The sequence below is a fragment of the Capricornis sumatraensis genome, chromosome 1 (genome assembly GCF_032405125.1).
Source record: "Capricornis sumatraensis isolate serow.1 chromosome 1, serow.2, whole genome shotgun sequence".
Taxonomy (NCBI): domain Eukaryota; kingdom Metazoa; phylum Chordata; class Mammalia; order Artiodactyla; family Bovidae; genus Capricornis; species Capricornis sumatraensis.
Genome location: NC_091069.1, coordinates 2,345,806 through 2,366,030, shown reverse-complemented (window position 1 = coordinate 2,366,030; position 20,225 = coordinate 2,345,806). Strand labels below are relative to the sequence as shown.

Sequence of the window (20,225 nt, the reverse complement as noted above, 5' to 3'; positions counted from 1 at the left end):
TCCCTCCCCGGCCCTGCAGACCTGCTCCTGAGCACCTGGAGCCCAGAGCCCCCAAGCGGCCAGCCTTGGGGCGCCCCCTTGCCTTCCGCCCTCCCCCGGCTCACTCAGCCCGAGGTTCTGGCGGTCGAAGTGTGTGGGCAGCAGGTCCTAGCCCTGCTCTCCTCACCGCACGCCCCTCACATCAGCCAGTACAGCTGCAGCCTTCCCGGCCAGAAAACGTCTATTCATCCATCAACACCCTGCCCCACCACTTCCTGCTCTGTGTCCCCGCCCCTCCCCAGCCCTGTCCTCCAGCCTGGTGGGGTCCACAAAGGTGACTGGGCCCCCCTGCCCGCCACCAGCTCTGAGCTCCAGGGGCGGGTCTCATTCCTCCCCACGTGCCAGCATGCAGCCTGGAGCCCCGGCTGGCACGGCCCTTACACACTCGGCTGTGAGCAGCCATGTTCATCGGTAAACAGGTGACAAGTGGAATCTGAGCACGGCCACTTACAGCAAAGACCAAGGGACGTACCCACGCCTGCTCTCAGGCACGCCTGCTCTCAGGCTCACTTACACACGCATTCAGGCCCTGGGAGGTGATCAGACTCCCAAGGTCACCAGCAAGGGAGTGGCCGGGCCAGATCCCACAGCAAACCCAGAACCCACGAGGCTCCCAAGCCCAGTCTCCCCAGCCCGTGGGGAGGCCTCTTCTGAGTCCAACAGCCAGCACTCCAGGGCCACCCCCCCCCCACATCCCAACTGCAAAGCAGAGCTGTGGCTGCACACACCCCCAGCCTCCGACAGCAGCTGGCCCCACTGAGGCGGGAGGCGGTCTGCTCAGGGACTCAGCTGACCGGCCAAGATGCTCTGTCCTGGGTGGGACAGCGGTCCCCAAAGGCATGTCCACCAGGGCCTCAGGATGTGACCCTGGAAACAGGGCCTTTGCAGAGGTAATCACAGCCCACAGGGTCGTGGTCAGATCACGCCGGACTACAGTGGGCCCCGCATCCGAGGACAAGGTCCTTATAAGAGACAAAAGGACCCGGAGACACAGAAAGAAGCCGAGCGAGCATGGAGAACAGACTGGGGGCTGCGGCCACAAGCCAGCAACATCTGGGGCCCCCGGGCGCTGGGAGCAGCAGGGAGGCCCCTCCCCGCAGCCTCCAGAGAGGCAGGGCCCAGCGAGACCAGTTTTGGACACTGGCCTCCAGGCCTGAGAGAGAATTAGATTTCTGATGTGTTAAGCCTCCGAGTTTGCAGGAATTTGTAGCAACAGCCCCCGGGACACTCATGCTGACCCCTTGGCCCTCCGTCCACACCACAATGACGTCTGATCACCAGCCCCAGGCCAGGTTCCCTGGGCTGTGGAGTCTGGGGGCCGTTTGACTCTTCCTTGAAAATCCAGAGACACTGACAGGATGTTCTGAGTCTGTTGGAGGAAGTCGGTGAAGGAAGTGAAGTTCATGGGCCTTCATTCAATCCATAAAAATCTACTGCTGTTGAGTAAAAGTCTCTGAAATGGAGAAGCAGAGCAACGCAGGCAGGGAGGGCTTCATGGCTCACGGTCTCTCGGGAGTGCCCGGGACACCCCGGGAAGGCGGCCTTCTCTGACCCGGCCTGACGCACCCTCACCGGACACTGCTCAGGATATGACGTCCGTCACAGTGCAGAAGCGACCCGGAGGACTAGGCGCTCTTGTCAGGGAGGAAATGGACTGGTTTGTCTCTAACGTGGCCTCCTCCTCCCTAACATCTGTCCCCACTGACCACGGCCAGAGCGCCAGGCCATCCTCTGAGCCAGTGCCGTCATCTTTCCGGCCTCCGTTTCCTGAGGCGGTTGATGTTCATCAGCAGCTCCATGTGGCTCTGCACCAGGGCTGTGTTATCTAGCCCGGAACGTTCGGTTGCAACCCCATAAAGGGAAGCACGCAGGCGTCTCCCAGAAGCACTGATGGCCCAGTTCCTTGCTGCGTCACTTCTGCCTCAGCACACACGACCCCAAACGCTCAGGGTGCCGGGGCCAGGCCCTGGGGTGTAGGACACGCTGAACCCCCACACGCCCAAGCCCCACCCCTCTCCCGCCCTCAGCTCCCCCATCTGGGAAGGAGATGCGGAGAGTCTCAGAAGTCTGGCCTTTCCAGCTGAGGGTCCAGGGCAGCCCTCCAGACAGAGCAGCCACGTGAACCCTGTGGGGGCTCTAGGTGGGTAGGAGAGGGCCGTCCCCACGCAGGACCACCCAACCTTGGGCTTTGAGACGAGAGGTCCCCAGAGACCCTGCCCCCATGAATGGAGATCACAGTCAGGGCACAGCACCATCCACCTGACACTGGAGCCTGCAGAAGCCACAGGGCACGGAGGCCCTCAGCCGCCCAGGAGCCCTCTCCAGACGCTCACGGAAACCCCTGGGGTCCTGGGTAGGGGGGGCCTGCCTTTCTGAATGACACCCTCCTAGCAGCACTTGTGCAAAGCCCCACAGGGAGTCCCTTCTAGAAGCCAGGACTCCTGCCCTCCCACCGGGCCACCAGCTCAGAAGTTGGGCTCTGGGCCACCTCGGTCAGCCCCAGCAATAAATACAAACAGGTTGACTTTAATGTAAACCTCTCCTGAGAGCCTGTCCCTCTGGGTGGGACACGTCTCTTTAGGCCCATGTGGTTAACAGGAGTATCTGCCTTGTCTAAGGAGCAACACCACATTAATGGGAGTATAACCTCCAGAAAGAGGGAGGTGATTGTCCTCTGCCACTTTGCACACCACACTCGGATGCCACCCCATTCTTCATCCGTGATGAGCTGCCAGGATCTTGTCCCTTGAGTTGCTCAGTGGCTTTTCCTGCCCTCAGCTAAAAAATTCTGAATCCCTCTCTTGGCCTCCCAGAACCTGGGATTTCTCCTGAGAGAGCCGCCTCTACACCCGCTTCATTCCTGCTCCCCTGGCCTCTCCCAGTTTCCAGAACAGAGCTCCCAGCTCCCACCAGGGCCTTCCCTTCAGTTTCTGCTGCCCACACGGCCTCAGGGCTGATCCTCTCTCACCCAGGTCCTCGGGGGCCCCCACCGTCGGCTCCAAGTCCCTTCCCCACGTCCCCCTCCCCCTGCTCTCGTGCAGCCCATAATAAGTCTTGTCTGTGGACTCATTCCCAGGGAGAGCTGAGCCAGCTCTGTTCACCACGATGTCCTTGGCCCAGAGTCTGAATGCCACGCACAGCGGGCACTCCATAAATGCTCAGGTGCTGCACACACTAGGCACTCCATTAATGCTCAGGGGCTGCACACAGCAGGCACTCCATAAATGCTCAGGTGCTGCACAAAAATGTCTGTGGAGTCGGTAAGTCAGCAAACATCAGTGAACATCAGGGTCATCGCTGACTCAGAAATTGAAGGGAAGTGCCAGAAAAGGCGGACGCTGGGTGGGCGCAGCAATTTGGCCAATACACTCTGATGACACACAACCAGCTCCTCCCACAAAGGGGCCCCAACAAAAGGACCCAGGTCCCCCAGGCCTTGCAGGGGGTGATGGTCCGCAGAGCTCTTGGTACCAGGATACGCTCAGCTCACTGCCTTTCTCCAAGGTGGAAACATCCATCATGTCCTGAGGAAAGGAGGCCTGGGAGCGGGTCAGCCCGAGGTCGTGCGTGGATGTGGGTGCTGGGTCTTGCTCATGGGCCAACTGGACCGTGGGGGCCAGGCAGCTACGGCCTGGCACGGAGGATGAGGAGGGTCTCCGGGAGGGCACACCATTCATCTAGGGCACACACCTGCCCTTGAGCTGGGTTAACAGGCCCAGAGTCCCGCTTCATCCATAGCCGCCCCCGCTCAGCCAAGGCACGGCACAAATGAGGCACTGTGCCCGCCATCTGGGCGAGGGTCAGGTCTGAAGCTCAAGTGCGCCAGCGGGGCACCGTGATGTGGGCTCATCTGGTACACTGGGTTGCAGCCAGGTGAGAGGAGAACCTTGCTGGGGGCAGAGGGTAGGCTACAGAGCTGGCCTGAACCCCAGCCTCCATCTGCGCGTCCTCGCCCGGGCCAGCCAGCGGGCCCACACCCTCTGGTCCCTGGAGGAACCCTGTCCACTCCCCTCCCCTTGCACGTGCGTTTACACAGGCACTGGGGCTCTCTCGTGGCTCCCGGGAGCCCCCAACTCTTGGCCCCTGAGAGAGCAGGTTCGAGGACCCTTGCCCACCTCAGGGGGGCACAGCGCCTTGCCCGGAGCTGGATGCGCTTGGGGAGGCACCTTCAGGGGGTCCCAGGTGAAGGCGCCCTGCGGTGGCCAGCTGGGCAGGAGGGTTACGAGGGAGCTGAGAGTCACCTGGCGGACGACGCAGGGGAGCCTCCTGCAGATGAGGGTGACAAGAACCCAGGGTCCCCACCAGCCCCTGGGGGGCCTCCTACAGCTCTCAGGACCCCTCCTCAGACCCCGGGAATCAGCATTTTTAACGAGCTCCCATGGCTTCAACGAGCAGCCAGGTCTAAGCACCATGAAGACAGAACTCTGTGGGCTCCTCCTCCAAAGATTCCATGATGGACAGAAAGCAAGGCCCCGTCCCCTGGTGGGTCTCCTGGGGTTTCAGTGGCTAAAACCGCTGTCTCCCGGGCCCCATAGGGCCGGCCTCTCGTGAGCCCCCTTCACATCACCACATCACCTGGCTTCGTCCTCATCAGCATCTCGCCCTCGAGAGCTGGCGGCCGAGGTGTGAGGGAGGGAAGCAGAGGCCCAGATCTCTGCTGGGATGGCAGAGCCATCCTGACAGCTGCCCTCTGCACTCAGCTAGAAGCTTCCAGAATCCCAATTCCACGCCACCCCCCCCACCCGCCACAACCAGGCTCCAGCAGGCCGTTCTCAAGAAGAGAAGGCCACCTCTGCACCCCCTCCGTCAGCTGGGGTGACAAAACAGAGGCTTAAAGCCAAGAATGAAACAGATTCAGAGGCCACATGATAGCAGTGTAAAGACCAGGCGCTGCACTGATTCCTGAAGCTGTCGCTCTCCCCCGACAGCCTGGATCCTGGACCACGGCCGTCACGTCAGGCACATAAGGGGCACAGGACTGCAGGTGACGCTGCTGGGCTGGAGGCCGGGGCCCTCTCTGCATCCAAACCCCGTCCAACCGCCTGGGCGGGACCCGGAGGAGAGAAGCCGCCTCGCATCCTGACGAGGGCATCTACACCCCCTCAGCCCCGTGGACACTTGCCCCGAGGCTGCAGACGCTCAGACAGAAGCTGGGCGCCACTGGAAGGCCCAGTGCTCCGTGCTCTTGGACCCAGAACAACGGTCTCCCCAAATTCAGGGCCGAAGCTGGTTTACGCCAGGATGGCCACGCATCCACGCCCACAGCTGCTGCCTGCACCCCGCCCAGCCTCCTGGGCTCGGCCCCTCCACACAGCCGGCTGCCGCTGCCTTCAGTGGCTGGGGTCCAGGTCCGGCCTCTGGTCACCTGCACGGCACCGAGGGGCACAAAAGCCATCCTTGCCCCTGAGCAACCGATAAAGAAGTCCAGGTGTGGCGCTCTGGCAAGGAAGCAGGCGTGTGTCCTCCGCCCGGGGCACCCGGAGCCCCTGAAGCCCCTCCCTCAGGCCTGCAGGGGCGCTGGTTCCTACAGCAGCAGCTTCCAAGGCCAAGCCCACCAGGCTCAGGGCCTGAATCCCCTGGCACCAGATCCCCGAGGGCCCACAGCACAGCGGGAATCCTGACAGCAAGAGGGTCCCTGTCCCCCCAGACCCCCAGGAACAGAGGTGAAGGGGCTGCTAGCCCTCCGGTCCAGGCTGGGAGGGCAGGGAGGGCAGTTTCCTCAGTTTACAAGTGAGGGCAGGGTCAGAAACAGAGGCGCCCCGAGGCCCTGTCCGCTCACCTCTCCTTGAAGTCCAGGAAGACCTTGGCCAGCGAGCCACCGCCCGCCATCATGGACACGTCGATGGCCCTCAGGAAGCTGTGATGCACCTTGATCAGCTCCTGGGATGAAAAGCGACTGCGTGTGAGCAGGCTCGGAGGGCGGGGCTGGAGGTGCAGAGGCTCCGGTCAAGCCTCTCGGGGCTGCTGCTGGAAGGACGTCCACGCGCGGGCTGGGCGCTGGGTGTGCCCCCCCAGGTGCGATCCGCTGCAAGGCTCTACAGCCGGCCACAGCCGCACCAGCCTGTCCAGACACACTGTGGCCAACCCCAGGCAAGCCCTGGAGCCAGACCCCACCAGCACGCTCGAGATCCACCCACTGGGTGAGGGAGTGAAGGGGCTCACAGGCTCTGAGGGTCGAGTCTCTCCTCCGTGGAAGTGGGGCCCAGCCCCGGAGAAGTGTGTCCACTCCAGAGCAGAAGGGCGGCCGCCACCCCCTGCGTCCGTGTTCAGACCCCACAGGGCAGTGAAGCGGTTCAGTGTGCTCAGAGAGAGGGAGGGGACCACTCCCCTCCACTGCTAAGCAAACCTCGTGGGCCCTTGAGGACCTCTAGGGTCCAGCCCTCCAAGACCCCTCAAGTTGGAGCCCGCCCGACGTCGCAGCGGGTTAGGGCGGTGGCCCCCACACAGCGAGCCGGGGCGGGGCCCTCACCTCCAGGTTGATGAAGATGGCTGCCATGTCTGTCGGACTGAGCACCAGCCTCAGGGGCGCCATGTAGTTCTGCAAGAGAGAAGCCTTCATTGCACCCTGGCCTGGAGCTGGCGGGGAGGCGGGGGTGCTAATGGCCTCACAGGGTCAGGTGTCCACAGACGGGCTCTCCACGGGGCGGCCACTCAGCCCGGCACACAGCAGGCTCCGTGCCTCCCGGAGAGCATGGGCTTTCTGGGGAGACCCGAGAGCCACTCTGCGGGGCAAGCCCAGTGTGGGCTGGGCGGGGTCTGGCCTGGGAGTCAGTGTGAGCACTGGACCCCCACCCCGCCAAGGTGGGCACAGCTCCCCGGGGGGACCCCTGCATGTGGACTCCAACCCCAAGGCAGCCAGGGTGGGCTTTGCTGTCACTGTCTCAGACATTTGGGGAAAATGAGGCTCCCCCGGGAGGTGAGGGCGTCACGCAAGGGCACACGTGAGGACAGAGACACTGCGTGAGTCTCTCCCGGCATCAGGTCCTGGGCCTCTGCTCCGAGTGTCCCCCCAGGCCTGTCGTCAGAAAGGCGCACTCCAGCCCCACTCGCCACAGGAGCAGCCTTTAGACAAGGCGCCCACATGTGGAACCGGCCCCGGAGGCCCCCCAGGGAACGGCCGGCCACCCTCCCTGCCCACCGCAGGGTCCCAGCCACCTGGCCCTCTCTGCGGCCGCTGCATGAGCAGAAGCCTGTCCCCCTGTGCTTGTGGTCGCGGGATGCACCTGAACAGTACTCCCCTTCTGGGCGGCACCCCGCTCTGGGACTGCTTCCTCCCCTGAGACCCAGCTGGGGGGCTGGGAAGGGTTACAAACACCATCGTCCCCGGGGGCATCTCAGGACTCCTGGCTGGAGGCTCCTGTGTGTCCCGAACAGTGGGGACCCACCTAGGGATCCCCAGGACGGCTACACTTGGCCCTACTCTGCAAAGAAAGTGGGCATGGTCTCTCCTGAAAGCAATGTCGGTTCTTTCATGCCTCTAAGCACTGCCGTGAGGATGCCAAGTGACAGGGAACTGGCTCGGAGCCAGTGGTCACAAGAAGCGGGGAGAAAGCCCACCTGTGTCCTCCAGGAACTGGGTAGGCCGGTGGGGAGACACCACTGATCACACCATCTGCCAGCGGGGCTGCAGAGACCGCCAGCATCGGGCCCAGCAGAGCCCCAGGTATGGGGCGCTCACAGCCACCTACGGGCCGGCCCTGCTGCGCACCCGGCTGACAGGGGCTGGCTGAGTGCAGACGGCGCTCAGTGAGGCAGTGCTCACAAAGAGCTCACTCAGTGCCCGGCCTGGGTGACGGCGTATGCAGAAGGCGTTTAGCTCTGGGCTAGGATGCACCCATAAAGAGCCTAGCTCAGCACATTTCAGGAGCAGAAGCAGCAACGATGCCCAGTGTCAGGCTGGAAGGAGCGGCAGAAACAAGCTCAGGACGGTCTCAGATCCGAGCTGAGGCCGAGGGGTGGGAGGCGGGGCCCAGGACTCCCAGGAAACTGGCCAGGGCAAAGCCCACAGCTTGTGTGGGGCCACAGCCTGCGTGGAGCCAGAGGCCAGAGGACAGGTGAGGGTGCTCTCCGGATAGGGGGGGCAGGGGTACAAAGCTGAGAGGCCCCGTGTCCCCCTCCCTCTGCCACCACTGCCCTGAGCCCCTGCCTGGGGATACGCTCCCGGGAGGCAGGGGTACAAAGCTGAGAGGCCCTGTGCCCGCCTGCCACCACTGCCCTGAGCCCCTGCCTGGGGAGAGGCCCCAGCGGCCACGCCCACCTTCTCGATGTCCTCCAGCGTCCGGTAGTACTTGGCCTCCGTCTCCTGGATCTCCAGCAGGCAGCAGTTCCTCTTGTCATCCTCTGTCATGCCCATTTTCTAGGGGAGGACACAGGACGTCAGCCAGGACCCTGCCGTGCCCCATGCTCGGCTGGGGCGTCGCCAAGCACGGAGCGGGTGCGATGGGGGACGGCACGCTCCTCCCCTCCTTCCTGGGCACGGGGACCCTGAGGCCAGCGCAGGGGGCGTGGCATGACCCTGAGGACGGTGACAGCAGGTCCCCACCAGGCTGGCCACCCCCTCCAGCACACGCAGCAGGCGGCGCATGCTTAAAGCACCCACTGTGCACACGGGGAGAGGCTCTGACCAGCTCCCTGGGGACCCACGTCCACCGACCCACCGTCCCAGACTGTCAGTGCCTTGGAGAAAGGGGCCAATCCCTGGCAGAACCAGATGTTCCAAATACCCAGCAGTCTCCGACTCTGCAGAGCTCAGAGCCCATCGGCAGGGGTCCCTGGGACAGGCCCCTGTGGGGGGCCCTCTAGGGCAGGACTGAGCAAGATAACGCGGCCACAGGGGCCGGGGAAGGAGCCGCGGGGGGATGACTGTCAGGGGTGACTGTGGATGGTCCAGGCCTTCTCCTTAGGTTTTCGGCTGAGAATATTGGACAGGCGACACACCGGCCATTTGGACTCAAACCTGCCTTGACGTCATCCTTCTTTTCCAAGAAACGCCCCAGGGCCTCGAGTGGGCTGGCTGGGGCCACAGCGCTCCAAAGCAGCCTGTCAAGTGGGCACATGACCCATTCCCAAAGCCCGAAGCCCTGCTCAGCCTGGGAACTTGGTGTTCAGGGTCCACGACCTCCTAAAACTGCATCTAAGAATGTGGAGACCGATAGTGTCTCCCTGGGGAGGGGTCCCAGGTTGTTGCAAAGAGGACTGAGGCTTCCTGAAGGTGCAGGAAGACGGAGCTGGCAGACCTGAGCCGGGGCCTCCCCTCTGCCGGCCACTTACCTGCATGTATCTAATCTGAAAGCGTGCGGAAGAAACAGAAAGGATAGTTAGCAGCACTTGCTCTTACTCAAGCCGAGCTTGGGGAGGCCAGGGAGCTCGCTGACACAGACACCAGACCCAGGGATCACGCCACACCTGCCACCCGCCGAACACCAGCCCGGCGAGATGGGAGGACAGCATTGGGATGGGGAGAGACAGGGACAGGGAGAGACCGAGATGGGGTCAGACTGGGATGGGGTCAGACAGGATAGGGGACAGAGTGGGATGGGGTCAGACTGGGAGGACAGACTGGGACAGGGTCAGACTGGGACAGGGTCAGACTGGGACGGGGTCAGACTGGGACGGGGAGAGACTGGGACGGGGTCAGGCTGGGATACAGGACAGACTGGGATGGGGTCAGGCTGGGACAGGGGACAGACTGGGACTGAGCGGGTGACACCTTCCCCCATCCCGGGCCAGGCTCTGCATGGCACCTGCCATGCCCTGGCTTTATCTTCCTTGAGAGACATCACTATCCCCTGTACCTTCCACTCAGACTGTTCAGATAGCTCCAGACATGATGGGGAAGGAAATAAAGCCAGCTTTTGTCTCTGGGGACCTGCCATATGGCAGGAGGCCCACCCTGCCTGGTGGACCAGTGTGAGCCCAGTGCCAAGCCTGGGGAAGCTAAGCATCACTGGGCAGGTGGGACGCCAGCCTGTCCCCAGGACACAGGCAGGCATCCCCCCAGCCCCACAGATGCCCGGGGTTCTGTATGTCCCTTCAGGACCAGAGGCAGCAGTGGGTCCTGGGGTTTCTGTGGGCCAGGGGCGGATTCGGTCTCTCAAGAGCCAGCTGGGACCAGCTCCAGGGAGGTGAAGGGGAGACCTTCCACCCCCCGAGCCCACTTCCCTGGAAAGTTCAGGAGCAGGACTGCCTGGGTGGAGGGGCAGACCTGGGGTCACAGACACACCCCTGACTCTCTAGAGCGAGATTCCTGGTGATCGTGGAGAAGGAAATCCACCTTCAGACCCTCGAGGGGCCAAACGAGAAACCTCTTCTGGAGTCGGGGCTGTGAGCTGGCTGCCAGCGTCTCGGTGCCTTCCGGCAGAGGGCAAGGCCTCTGAAAGTCCTGTTTCGGCATCACCAATGCTCAACCCCACACTGAGGGAAAACACCGAAACTTGCTTCCCTGCATTTCTTTGGTGAAAGCAAATGGCAGCAAGAGCCTCTAGGGTTGTCAAGAGGCATCTCGCCCACCCCCAGGAGTCTGGGGGTGCAAGGCGGCTGGAGTCCACCCCACTGGGTCCCCGTCTCCTATCCTGCCCCAGCAGGACCCCCTCTCCAGCTGAGCAGCTGCACACACAGGCGTCGAGGGGTGACTGCCGACGGCTGGAAATGAACACCCCTGTGTGCGAAGGTGCCCGGCCGGCTGACTGAACGCACAGCGCCTCGTGCCTCTGCACAGCGGGGCAGGGGTCCAGCTGCCTGAGGTCAGCACTGAGTCTCCGCCCCAGGCTCCCCGGGCAGGAGGGACTCGGGGTCCTGCACGCCTTCTGGGGGAGAATTCCACGGCAACGTGCCCGGGGCGGTGGGGTGGCGGAGGTGGCACCTCCCAGTCTCCCAGGAACCCTTCACGGGAAGGAAGGGGCGCCTCTCGGGGGCTCCGGCGTGGGGTCGGCGCAGAGGCTGCGCGGCGCGGCGGGCGGGGCTCACCATGGGCTGCTGCACCTCCACCCTGATGATGTCCTCGTAGATGTCGTCGCCGTCATCCTCGCACGGGACGCAGTCGTAGATGTCCTCACCCACGCCGTGCTCACTGGGGAGGCAGACGGGGTCAGAGGCGGGCGCTGAAGCCGCGGCCACCGGGGGCGCCAGCCCGCGGGGGCCTCCTGGAGAGGGGAGGCCGTCGGGGCCACCGAGAGCCTCTCCCTCTCAGCCTCCGTCTCCCAGTCCAGCGACAGGCTGCAGCACCTGCCTTCCGAGGCTTCTGGGACCTCACTCTCAGGCAGCCTCGGGCTCTGCTTGCTGCCCTTCTGGAAGGTCTCCCACCACGATAAAGCGCACCCATCCCAGTCGTTTAGTAAATGCTGGGGATGCCCGACGGGAGGCTGGGGGCAAGATGTTGCCTTAACAGGTGGTGCCCAGCTCTGGGGACCAAACATGCCCTTCCTGCACCCACACCTGGGACCTGGAGCCCCGCAAGCTCTTGGCTCAGCCCAGAGTCTCCCCAGCCCCTGCAGTCCAAGTGTGAAGGTCAAAGTGCAGAAGTCGCAGACACATGGACATCTTCCCTGCCAAGAGGTCAGGGAGCCGAGCAGAGAGGGACACAAAGCTTGCAATGTGCCTTTCCAAATGAGCAAGGAAGTTACCGGCCTTCCCCAGTGGCTTAGCGGTAAAGAATCGCCTGCAGTGCAGGAAATCCAGGTTTGATCCCAGGGTTGGGAAGATCCCCTGGAGGAGGGCACGGCAACCCACTCCAGAATTCTTGCCTGGAGAATACCATGGACAGAGGAGCCCAGTGGGCTACAGTGTATGGGGTCGCAAAGAGTTGGAGGTGACTGAAGTTGCCTGAGCACGCACACAAGGCGGTTACTGCTCAATTCATAATTCAATAGGCATTTGTTTCCGCTCATGAGCTCGACCAACAAGTCATCTCCTCTGACCTGCAAGAATCAAGTCATGAGACACCTCCTCCAAGAGGCCTTCCGGGACCTCCACCCAGTCTGCCATCCCAGACTCTCCCCAGCGCTCTCCTCTCACGGCACCTCCAGTTATTCCATACATGCCTGTGGGTGAGCCTATCTCACCTCCAGACAAAACCCAACTTCGTAATCCCTTCTGATCTCCACACCTGATACAAGGTAGGTGCTCAATAAACTTTCACTGAATCAGGACATGAGCCGATGGGACTGTCCAACAGCTCCTGCAAGCCTGGCACACAGCCCACTCCTGACCCCAGGGGTCGCTCTGGCCTGGAGCACCACTGGGCCCGGGGTGGCCAGCTCTTCAGCCTGCTGTGGGGTCTGTCCTTGGAGGCCTCAGCAGGCCAGCTCACCACGGAGGCCCACGCCAGGGCCCTGTGCGCCTCTCTGCAGGGTACAGCCCACCCAGCCGGGCTGAAGGCGGGCTAGCCAAGTTCTCCTCCGAAAGGCATCAGGATGAGGTGGACCACTGCCCAAGTCAGCGGAAGGGGGCGAGGAGAGAGAAGAAATGACACCAGCCGCTCGTGTGAATGGGTTTCTAGCCACGTCCCAAACCGAGCTCTCGAATGTTAGCTGCCATTCTACAGGCGAGGGCAGGCGGGGGCCTCCGGGGTCAGGGAGAAAGCTCTCTGCAAACCTACCAGAGAGGAGGCCGTGCCGTTCTAGGGAAGACCTAGGCAGCCAGAGGGGCCTGGTCTCCCTGGTGCCCTGGACGCCAGCCCAGCTCACTGCGATGGGGCAGGGAGCAGAAGCATCGGACGTGCCTCTTCGGGGACGGGGGCAGCCAGTGCCCATCCTGGTGAGACCCCCGCAGCTGATGGACGGGGGGCGGGACGGGATGCGGCTGCTCTGGGAGGCCTCCCCTGGTGTTTCACAACCTCTCCAGGTGTGGGGAAGAAGAAGATGGGCAGAGAATACAGCCGGATCGCACGGTGCTGCGCCAGCTAACGGACCCCCCCAATGCTTACGTGAGCAGCCACCCACCCACGGAGGGGAGGGCAGGATGTCAGAGCACATGGGGGCCTCGAAAAACACACGTCTGCTTTTCAACTCAACGCCGCCTGGGAGGCGGGAGCGCTGGCACCATTTCACAGATTAGGGTCACACACTGAGGCTCCGCGGCGGCTACGGGGAGGGGCGGGGGACGAGCTCGGCCAGCCCCGTCCTTCCCGCCCTCTCCCACCCACCCTCCACCCTCCACAGCAAGCTGCGTGTCTGGACGTCAGCAGTCCCGAGAACTGGGGTGCGAATCAGCACCCAGACGGTGACAGAGCCCCCAGCTCCTGTCAGAACCTACGAGAAGGCAGAGGAGGGTGTCTGTCCCCCATGGTGGGCCTTGGGAACGGTCACTTGCATTCACACGAATCACCCCCTGCCCCTCCAGGTGTTGCCCCCAAAGGAAGTGGGGCTCCTGCAGTCCCAGCCTCCCGGGTCCTGGGTTCAGGCAGGGACCTGCATGGGTTCTTCCCTAAGGGTGCCAGACATCCTGGGGTTTCCGTCGTCAGCCGAGCGAGGCTGGTGACAAAGGCTCTGTCTGGAATCCTGACAGCGTGGAACAGAGGGGAGGCAGGCACGCTCTCAATCCCACCATCTGCAGGCAGACATCCGCTCTGCTCCGACGGGCCGGTGGAAGGCAGTCAAGTGGGTGAGGGGATCATGATGGTTAAATATTCCAAAAGCCGATGAAATGAATCAAAATCGTCAGCCTTGAAAGGGTCTGTGGGGTCATCAGGTGCAGGGGCAGCGATCTGCCAGCCCAAGAAGAGCCCCCTTTATCATCCCACATTTGGGGGAACATTCTCACTGACCCCAGGACTCTACCCCAACTTGCTCGGAATCATTTTCAGCAAAGGACCCCCACCCCCACCCCGGGGAAGCGCCCACGACCAGTCAACCCGAATCAGGGCTCAAGATGCACCTGAGCCCAAAGCTGTCCATCAGACAGATGGGAAAGCCAGGCGGACGGGCAGGGAACTGGCCGTATGTTGTACGAACGCCGTATTCCTGTTCTGTGGCCTCCCGGTCAGCTGGGATGGTCGGCATGCTTTCGCTGGATGAGGCCCTGATTACGTGGCGCAGAGGGTACTCAGAGAAACGGGACAGGAGGTCTCTCCATCTAAGGGCGAGGCGGACACCTGCCCTGCTGGGATCCCCAGCCAGAGCCGCAGCATCATCCGGAGGGAGAGGAAAGCGAAGGCTGGAGGCTCCAAAGCTTCCAGGACAGGCGGGACTTGAAAGACGCCTGGATGCCCGTGTGGACTGTGGGGTCCTAGAAAAGGTGTTGAGGGACAAGCCCCTCCTCTGCCACCCTCTTCTCTGGCGCCACCCGCCTAACTAGGCATGTGCCGATCTCCACAGGGCACCACTGCATGTTGAGCGCAGGGTGGAATGCCGCAAAGCAGGCTTTCCACCATTTTCAGGGTTTGTGCAGACTGAGATGGGGCTTCCCGGGTGCCTCAGTGGCAAAGAATCTGCCTGCCACTGCAGGGGACGCAGGTTCGACCCCTGCGTCGGGAAGGTCCCCTGGAGAAGGAGGTGGCAACCCACTCCGGTGTTCTTGCCTGGAGAATCCCATGAACAGAGGAGCCTGGCGGGCTGCAGTCCACGGGGGCGCAGAGTCAGACACGCCTGGGCAGCTGAGCAGGACTGCGCGTAGACTGAGGCATAGCTGACCTGCACCATTTTGACAAGGGCACCCACACCCCGTGACACTGAAGAACACTCTCGTCTCCCCTACGAGCTCCTCCCCTTTCTGATTATCCCCTCCCCTAGTCACGCCTCTGACTGTTATTCACCGTAGACTTTCTCTTTAGCTGTTCTAAATGTCACATCAACAGCAGCGTGTGCCAGGCCCATTTCTGGCCCTGGTTTCCTTTCCTCAACATCATGCCCCTAGATCCAGGCTGCTGCCCCCATCAGCAATTCATCCCTTTTTTATAGCTGAGTCTCAATCCATGGCATGAATGTGCCACAATCTGACATCCATTCTCCTTCTGATGAACATTTGGGTGGCTTCCAAGTTCTGGTTATCGTAAATAAAAGCTGCTATGAGCATTTGCCTTTTTCTTGGTGGACATATGCTCTCATTTCCTTTGGAAATGAAATTCCACAAGGCGTGGAATTGTTGGACCAAAGGGGAGGTGAGCACATTTAACTTCATCAGTAGCTGCCAAGCATTTTCCCAAAGCGAGCAGCTGCAGCATTCACGCCACCAGCAGCAGTGTGCATGAGTGACAGTTACTCCAGTTCTTTCCAGCTCTGGCAGCTTCCAGTCTTTTCAATTTCAGCCACTAGAGTGTGCAAGTAGTGAGATAGAATTGTGGCTTTATTTTGCATTCCTGCAATGATTAATGATGTTGACAACTTTTCCGTGTACTTACGGACATTTGTGTATCTGTCTATGTAAAAGGCTTGCTCAAGACTTCTGTCCATTTCTAAAAGTTAGTTGCCATCTTCTTATTGAATTCTAGGAGTTCTTTATATATGATGGATACAAGTCCTTGGTCAGGTATATTAAAAAAAAATTTCCCCCCTAACCCAGTCTCCAGCAAGGTGAAGGTGAAGTCGCTCAGTCGCGTCCGACTCTTTGCGACCCCATGGATTGTAACCTACTAAGCTTCTCCGTCCATGGGATTCTCCAGGCAGGAATACTGGAGTGGATTGCCATTTCCTTCTCCAGGGGATCTTCCTGACCCAGGGATCGAACCCGGGTCTCCCGCATTGGAGGCAGATGCTTTAACCTCTGAGCCACCAGGGAAGCTCTCCATGGTGTCTTTCGATAAGGATCCATTTTTCATTTTAATGAAACTTAATTTATTGAGTTTTTCTTCTATGGTGTCCTGACTCTATCCTGTATCACATCTAAGAAACCTTTGTGCCTCATGTAAGAATCTCTGCTTTCCTTCAGGTTGCAAAGGGTTTTCTCTTGTATCTTCTCCTAAGATCTATACAGTGTTTATGTTTAGGCCTCTGGTCCACCTCAACTGGAAATCTATGTACGGTGTGAGGTAGGGCTCGAAGTTCATTTTCCCATCCCTGTGTGGATATCCAGAGGCTTCAGAACAATCTGTTGAAAACTTTCTTTTCCTCACTGGATTGCTTGGATTCCTTTGACAAAAACCAGTTGACCACATGTGTGTGGGTCTGTTCTAGAATGCTCTATTCTAGCCCATCAATATATTCAACTATCGTTACATCAGTACCACTCTGCCTTAATGTAAGCTTCACAGAAAGGCTTGAAATCAGGTCGTGTAAACTCTCTAGCTTTGTTCTCTCCTTAACCATTTGGCAGATAATTTTATTTGGTTACTTTTGGTTGCACTGGGTCTTTGCTGCTGCACGGGCTGTTTCCGGGTGCAGCGAGCAGGGGCCACCCTTCGTGGTGGACTGTGGGCTTCTCACTGGGGGGGCTTCTCCTGCTGCAGGGCGCCGGCCTTGGGGCAGCAGGCTTCAGGAGCGGTGGCACGTGGGCTCAGCAGTGGTGGCACACGGGCTGAGTCGCTCTGTGGCACGTGGGATCTTCCTGGATCAGGGTCAAACCCACGTCCCCTGCGTTGGCAGGTGGCTTCCTTAACCGCCGAGCCGCCAGGGAAGGCCTAGCTTTGTTCTTTGATCGGACTGTTTAGACCATCCTGAAGTCCTCTATGTTTCTGTATCAACTTTACAATAACTTTGTCAATTAAAAAAAAGGGAATCTGCTGGAATTATAATAAGAACTGTGGTAAATCTACAGTCTAACTTGGGAAAAACTGACATCTTAACAAGATCATCTTCCAATCTATGAGCAGAGTGTATACTTTCATGTATTTAGGTCTTTGATTGTCTCTCAGCAACATTTTGTAGTTCACCATAGAGATTTTGAATTTAGGAAGCTCGAGGCTACTGTTTTTTCAGTTTTTTTTCCTGCCTTATTTGTTTTTTCTTCTCCTTCTGGGATTCCAATTATGCCTATTAGACACCTGATATTGTCCCACATGTTGAGACTCTGTTCATATTTTTAAATCTTCTTTTTTTTCTGCTACTTAAGAGTGTATGCCTTCCACTGAACTATCTTCAAGTCCAATGATTCTTTCCTCTGCCATCTGCAGTCTTCTGCTAAACTGATCCAGTGACTATTTAAGTTGCCATGCTTTGCGGTTCTAGAATTTCCATTTTTCCTTTTTAATAATTTCTATTTCTCTACCGAGGCTCCCCATCTGTTCACTCACCTGACACTCATTTTCCTCGAAGCCCTGATCAAAATAATAAAAGCTGCTAATTGTGACATCTAAGTCATCTCAACAGTGATTCCCCTGGACACTGGTTTTCTCCTCAGTAGGACTCATTTACACCCGCTTCTTTCTTGGTTTGACGATTTTTTATCGCACACCGGACACTACAAATGACTCATTACGGAGATCCTGGATCCACTATTTCTTTCGAAGAGTAATATTTGTTCTGACAGTTTACTTGGTTGGCTGGACTCAAACTTCAAACTCTATGTTCCCTGCTGTGGGCAGCAACTGAAATGACAGCTAAATTCAGTTTCCAGCCGCTGCATTTTTTTGCCGGAAATCTTAGGGCCTCTCCTGTGTTTGAGAGGTTTAATGGTCAACCCAGGACTCAGGTGGATTCTGGAGCAGATCTGCGTCTGTGGGCTCCTCCCTTCCAGCATTCCCCACCGAACTTTCTGACTGTCCTACCACCCTCAGTTTCTTGCTCTGACACCTCACGCCAGTGGACTGGGGGTTCCCTCAGGTAAAGGACTACAAGCTCTCGATCCCAACCCCAGTGAGCAGCTCCAGAAGAAACAGCGGGCTCCTCCAGGTACGGGTGAGATGATGCCGTCGCTTGCCCCCTCCTCTGCACTCACGGAAGGAACAGAACCATGAGGCCGAGGCAGCGGGAACACACCGTCTGTGGTCCCCCAACACACGTCCATCATGAGCTCAGCTGCTCCTCCTCCGCAGAATCAGCACGGACAAGGAGCAGTCATTCAGGCAGGATCGACTTTCAGGCCCCACATTCATCTCTTCTAATTCACTCAGGGCAGCGAGGTTAAAAATAGGCTGCCAGAGACACCAGACGGAGAGCTGTGTTCCGGCATCTGAACTCGGGACAGAAAAATCTCAAAAATGCAGACACAGTCACTTCTCTCCATTCTGCAAAATGTCTGTTATCCAGAACCTGTTGAAAACTTGTGGGAGGGATGGATAAATCAGGCGTTTGGGATTAAGAGATACACACACTATATATAAAGCGGACGACTAAGGCCTACTGTGCAGCGCAGGGAACTATGCTCAGTATTGCAGTGACCTGAAGGGCAGAGCCTGGGAAACACAGAGGCACGTGTGCGTGACTGGAGCACAGTGCTTTGTACCTGAAACAACACAACTTTGTAAGTCAGCCCAACTTCAGTTAAAAACAGACAGACAAGCTTGAGTGGTGAATGATCAGCTTCACGCCTTTAATGTCCCAGCTTTACCCCCGTTGACAGGGCCTCATTATCTAGCCATGAGGACACTCATAAGCCTGCTCTCTACATTTATAGGCCTTTTCAATTATGAAGACTCTCCACAGCCATTATTTAATTCAGGTCGATGAGCACTAAGAAATACAGGTTTGTGCATATCACACGAAACTGTAAAATAGTAGCACTGAAATTTCATTTCGCGCATGTTCCACGTTCCAGGAGAGGGGGAAATACAAGAAACGGCAAAGTGAGTTGTCGTTTTTTTTTAAGAAGTGAGTTTTTTAAAAAAGCGAAAGCAAAGTCATAAAGGTAAAACTACATATGTTTGCTCGACTTGGTGATTAAGATGAGAAGATGACCAGATTTGACTGTTTTAATCTGCACTTATCCTAAGACCGAGTCTGCACTGGTAGGTGACTCCCAGAATCCGAGGGACACAGAGGCACCAACTAACTAACTGTCCGTCCATGGGCCTTACAGTCCGGGTGGGGAGGCCAACGGGGTGGCAGTTACCCCTGAGATGCAGGCCCATCTGCCCTGGAGGAGTGTCACTTGCGTGGGGTGACAAGCTCTGGTCTCCAACAGCTCTGTCCCTCTGGCCAACACTGCATGGAAATTCCACCACTGCCCTGCTGATTCTTAGCTGAGGCATTGCCTCCGAGTGCGAGTCTCCTGAGCAGGCAGAGGGCAGATACACTACAAGCCTTGGGCATCTGCTAACACAGATGAGTTACTGCTGGGCCTGGCTGGCCCAGTGCATCTGACGGCCACAGGGGCTGAACGGAACAAAAGGCAACGACAGGTGTGGGGTCAGCAGCGGGGAGGGTGCACCACGAGGCCCCGGAAGGTCTGAAGGGCCCTGGGGTGCAGGGCTGTGACCTGGAGGTGTGTCCAACGAGGCGCGGATCCCTGTGACCTGGAGGTTCATCCAACGAGGCGCGGACCCTGGCCTCTGTTTCTCCTGCGACAGGAGCTGGGTCCACCCAGTGTGCCCTGGCCCTCGGAGCTCAGTGGGACCCCACGGCCCCTACAAACCATCCCACGGGGCAGAGGCCAGGATCAGAGCCCAGTGCACTGGACCTAACTCCAGTCCCCCCTCCTATGGTCCTAGAAAAGGAACTCAAGGCCCTGGAAAAAACCCAAAAGGGACTCTCAATCACCCAGGCCGAGTTCTATCACGCCAGGCCATCTCAGTTCCAGCCTGAGTCTTTTCTCAGCATCACGCAGACCCACAGAGCCTTGTCGTGAAGTTCCCAGCTATCAGAGGCTGGGCTTCACGGATAAACTGCGTGTCCCCACCACGCTAAAGCGGTCTGTGCACACGACCACGCTCAGGCAACGCCGGACCACAGGGCTGGCGCATCCCCTTCTCCTTCAGTTCAAGCTCTCGTTGTGGGATCCTGACTCTCCTGAATGCGGCCCCCTCAGGGGGAAGCAGTCAGTCGAGTCTGAGATGGACTCTCAGCCCTGGGCAGGGCTCTGCAGCTCTGGGGAAGAGAACCTAACTGGGGATGAGGTAGCGTCGCTGGAAGGATCGGCCTCAATGGAGCTGAGGAGCACGGGCCCAGCATACAGCAGGTGCTCACTAATGGCCATGGCCCAGCACCCCACGAGGGGGAGGAGAAGCTCCACCAGACAGTACTTAGCATGGTGGTCCACGCTCAATAAACAGACACCGGCAGCGTCAAAGACATCGGATGTCCTGAAACACATCCGACCAGACAGTCGGGAGGCGAGTGTCAGCACGGATCTGTCCTCGGCGGGCTTCAGCAATCGCCCTT

The 20,225-nt window shown here is 59.2% G+C and overlaps 1 protein-coding gene across 4 annotated transcripts in view; it reads right to left on the bottom strand.

The window, feature by feature from the left end:
- VAV2 (vav guanine nucleotide exchange factor 2) overlaps positions 1-20,225 on the bottom strand; it is a 179,879-nt gene that overhangs the window by 33,281 nt on the left and 126,373 nt on the right. For 3 of the 4 annotated variants that reach the window (XM_068980454.1, XM_068980471.1, XM_068980480.1), the window contains exons 5-8: positions 11,005-11,107; positions 8,297-8,395; positions 6,509-6,577; positions 5,819-5,919 (exon numbers count right to left, since the gene is read on the bottom strand). In XM_068980454.1, coding sequence (XP_068836555.1) covers positions 5,819-5,919; positions 6,509-6,577; positions 8,297-8,395; positions 11,005-11,107 — 372 coding nt within the window. Of the gene's footprint in view, positions 1-5,818; positions 5,920-6,508; positions 6,578-8,296; positions 8,396-9,309; positions 9,325-11,004; positions 11,108-20,225 lie in introns of all 4 variants that reach the window. The other variant, XM_068980463.1, reaches the window with a different exon arrangement.